This window comes from Limulus polyphemus, unplaced genomic scaffold, assembly GCF_000517525.1.
Source record: "Limulus polyphemus unplaced genomic scaffold, Limulus_polyphemus-2.1.2 Scaffold1767, whole genome shotgun sequence".
NCBI classification, from domain to species: Eukaryota; Metazoa; Arthropoda; class Merostomata; order Xiphosura; family Limulidae; genus Limulus; species Limulus polyphemus.
This window is the reverse complement of record NW_013667377.1, coordinates 219931-224270: the sequence shown is the minus strand read 5'-3', so window position 1 is coordinate 224270 and position 4340 is coordinate 219931. Positions and strand designations below refer to the sequence as shown.

The following is a 4340-nucleotide window of genomic DNA, read 5'->3' as shown; positions in this document are numbered from 1 at the left end:
TAGTACAGAAGCAGTGACATGAAATTCGGAATTAATATTTGACTGTGAATGAGTTGGGAATCCAAGAAAAAGGTTTAAGAAAAAAGAAAGTACAAACCAAAGAAAAAATAAATAGGGAAGTTCACTTGAAAATAAACTACAATTAACAAATAACTGTAGAAACTTGAAAAGTACTACTTTGAAAATAAAATAAGTATTGCACAAAATTGCAGGTCTGAACTTGCCAACTGCCTAATGCCCATCAGGCAAAATTGAATAACTGGAGTAACCTGTGTCAGAAGGGTGTGTCACACTATTGGTGAAAGGTTGTCACATAATAATTTAAATGCGAAGATGCAGTAAATGACACTGATCATGGGATAGATGGTAGTTTCAAGGTCAGTGGCAAGCAAATAATTTTGCATATAGAGGGCAGCACTGAATGAGAAAAGCTTTATGTAAGAGGAGGTAAAGGTACCTTATTAGAAGAACAAAGTTTGCAAGAGCAAAAATTAATATACTTGTAATAGAACAGTCATATTAAATATTTAACAAAATGTTGTGGAAAACTTGGAAAAATTCCATAAGATGCTCTGAGGTCTAGTTTCCTTCCAACATATGCTAAATTAAACCAATATATTAATGGCTAAATGGAAAGTATTTAATCTATCTATAATTGTACAAAATTCCTGAAAGAATACTCCTTATTTTCACTGAATAGGGAAGCACTAAAAACAAATTAAAATCAATTAAATATGTGTATTTATATGTATATATTCAACAAAGTTGATAAAATACAAAAATAATTTAACAGTAAATTAAAATGTGAAAAAAAAGATACTTTATCAATAGTACAAAAGAATTATTTTTTAAATTATAAAAAGGAAGCAAGATATTTCACTAATAATTATAACACTTGCTACTAAGACTACATCATGCATGCTCAAGTAACAATAACCATATTTTAACACATACATAAACTAAACTAAGAGCAAAGTGTACTTAAAGCCTTTAAAACTAGAAAATAAAATATATTTTAGATGTTTATAGTAAAATGTAACTTATCAAGTGCAGCAGATAAGTGCACTTAGTATATATCTTAGCCAAATGTATAACTACACATACACTGAAATCATAATTTACCTTTATCATGTGGAGCAAACTTCAAAGCTTGATGGAGATCTCTCTATATTATGATAAAGAGAACAATTTTGTATATTTTATTACTTACAACATAGTTTTTGTTTATACACTTCTTTTACTAGCAGGAAATTACATTTTTTGATTATACTCCACACACGATCATATATAAATAAAATAAAGAACTCTATCTCCAGAATTCATCATTATTAGCTCAATATTTTGTTATAATAATGTTTATTACTTTCTATCATAAACAAAGTATTTGTCTTTTGTCTCAAATGTTTCTGATTAACCACCAAAACACACTTTTTTGATGTATTCTAGTTCTTTCTGAATGTAGGAAATAATAATCTTTCTTTGTAAATATTAAGTACTATCCGGTTTTTGTTTTCTTAGAGTGTCATCTAATAATCTGTAGAGAAAAAACCATAAACTAAATTTTCACACACAATTTACTCAAAGGATTAAAACATTATTTCAACAGGTCACCAAAACTCCTAGCCCAAGAAATGATGTAGTGAAAAAGAATAAACACTGTTAAAACATTAAGAGCAGAGTGTGAAAAACTGCTACTGTATAAATCCAAAGATGTTTACATTAACCTGCATTGTTAAATGCCTTAGAAAAATGTTTAAAACACTTTAAATGCCCTATGGTAATGTTTTTTGCTCATGAAAGCTGTATCTACATTTTTCACAGTGCATTATTGTTAGAGCTTCCATGTTCTTCTGATCATGACTGATTTCTTATTTGTCATTTAACTGAGTTTTGAGACAAAAGGGCAATAACATTTGAGAAATGATTAAATACTGTAAAAATTGTACTAAAATAAAACTAACTGATGTTTATGATTAATATTATCTTTCTTGTTCTCCATCTTTGCAGTCATATTGTTTGGTTTCAATAACCACACTAGATAGCACACATACACATAAACTGCACTTGTGTTGAGGAGTGATCACAAAAAGATATCAAAATATTCCTAAGGGACCAAATAAAAAATTATTTACCCTAAAAATATCACTAATGGTGATAGTACCCAATTGATAATTCAATGTTTTCTAAACATTGTAAGTTTTTGTTTTATGACATTATGTACTCCTAGTAAGACAAGTATATTAAATTAGCTTCATTAATTACAGGGTTAATTTTTAGTTCTGACATATGTAAGTACCTTGCTTTGATCAAAACTGAAATTATAAACTTATAATTATTGTTTTTCATAGACATGTAGCACGATACATAATTTATTAGGTAGACATTACCTTTATATAAGAAAAAAAAATTACAAAATACATAACCTACCAAACTTCTGTCATAATCTCTTCTCCCATGAAAAGCTTGACCTCTTCTGAATAAAGCTTTTGGATTTGTAGAATCCAGATCAAGAGCCTGAAAGAAAAGTATGCAACAAGGAATTATTACCTATTATGTCTATGCTGGGAATTTCTTTTCTGTAATGACCTTAATCCTAACTACTTTTGGGTCAGCTAGTAATTTTTTAAGCCAAGAATTTTCACCCCTGGGTGGCCGGCCAAGATGGCAATCATATAGAACAAGCATGTTTGGTGACAGGGATTCAAACTCCCGACCCTCATATTGTGAGTCAAGTGCTATGACAGGCCCCTGTCTACACTAAGAACACATGTGCAAAATTATTTTAATAATAGGAATATATTTCACTTTGAGTAACTCAGGTTTCAAGTACGAAATCATATTATAAATGTCCATGTAACAAGTACAAATCATAGTATTTTCTATTACCAGGGTTTGTAATAACTTCTCAAGTGCAGGGATAACTTTACGACCTTACTCTAGATGTACAGAGTAAGACGAGCAATTCTGATCATCAATGTGTATTAAAAAAAACAGTCAGACTAGTTTAATTTAAACATGGTTGAAACACTTTAAAGTTTAAAGTGTTATTCTGCCACTCACTCTTGTAAAAAGATAAACATTAGTCACTCTACACTTTATAAACCTCATGTTTTTGCCAAAACCATACTAGTACTTTTTATTTTTAAATATCAAGGCTTTTCCTACTGAATGACAGTTACATGAGTGGTACATTACTTGCTAAAAAGTAGCAGCATAAGCCAATCAAGGGGCAACAACTTCCTGCCACTTTAAATAACAGCAATAGTGACCTATACTGTTATGTATATCAAATCTGTGTTAATTATAATGTTTGTCTTGCCAAATTCATCATTTATTGAAGATGTATAAAACAAACATTAAAAATCCCTGTGACACTACTGATATAGTGTTTTTAAACACAGCATTAAGTTGCATGGATTCTGTCATTGATACCATACATTATGCATTAACTAATGCAAATTGTGCAATTACACATGTATAATATACAGAAGAGTGCAGGAAGTTAACATTTTCCTAAATTGCTGATCCCTGTATACAAAACATAGGTAAACGCAAGATGAATTCACTATGAGAATGTGGAGAAATGCCTCAGCAACCACAAACTTGGGCATACATGGACCTGGTGAAGAATGCCAATGTAGGGTGAGAAAGAAGTCCATTGTGGAGTGGGGAGAAACAAAGAATGCCTTCTCTCAGGCACAACAAATAAACAGGAATAAAATCCCAGAAGAACGGGATCAACTGTCACTACCACCCCATGATAATTAACTGATAGCTGTGAAACAAAAATCTACACCCCAATGTAATAGAAAGACCAACCTCGATACCAGAACCTGAAGTGTCCATGGGTCTGCAGTGAAGGAATACCATCAATAGTGGTGACCTCACTCTAACTGACCTTCAGCAGAGGGTACGTTTTGAAACACATAATTCCTTATACCCACTTATTAACAATATTTTTAAATATAATTATAAATAATATATAAACAAACAATTCCACAATATGTTGTTAGTACATTGAGTCTAACTAAAATATTTCTATAATACAGTTAATCAAATCTTTAGAAACACTTTTTACTATATAGGCTTTATCGGACAATGTCTATAAAGCTGTACTTTGCTTCTTTATTTCAAAATTTCCAACAATTTACCAATTTTTAATAAACTTCTTTGATCGTAGCAATGTTTTTACACCAGTCTCACTGGAAAATGTTTTTAAAACCACACACTAAATATTTAAAAACAGTGATGTATTGCAATTAAAGAATTACTATAATACATTTATAGAATGATACTCTTCATTTGAAATCAGACATCATTTTTCAAAATGTCTACAAGTT

At 30.3% G+C, this 4340-nt stretch overlaps 1 protein-coding gene across 3 annotated transcripts in view; it reads right to left on the bottom strand.

Moving 5' to 3' along the window:
- Positions 1 to 4340, bottom strand: part of LOC106464873 (peptidyl-prolyl cis-trans isomerase 3-like) — a 36079-nt gene that overhangs the window by 4122 nt on the left and 27617 nt on the right. For 2 of the 3 annotated variants that reach the window (XM_013925031.2, XM_013925032.2), the window contains exons 8-9: positions 2428 to 2514; positions 1123 to 1165 (exon numbers count right to left, since the gene is read on the bottom strand). In XM_013925031.2, coding sequence (XP_013780485.1) covers position 1165; positions 2428 to 2514 — 88 coding nt within the window. In that variant the 3' untranslated portion in view covers positions 1123 to 1164. Of the gene's footprint in view, positions 1 to 1122; positions 1166 to 2427; positions 2520 to 4340 lie in introns of all 3 variants that reach the window. The other variant, XR_002611847.1, reaches the window with a different exon arrangement.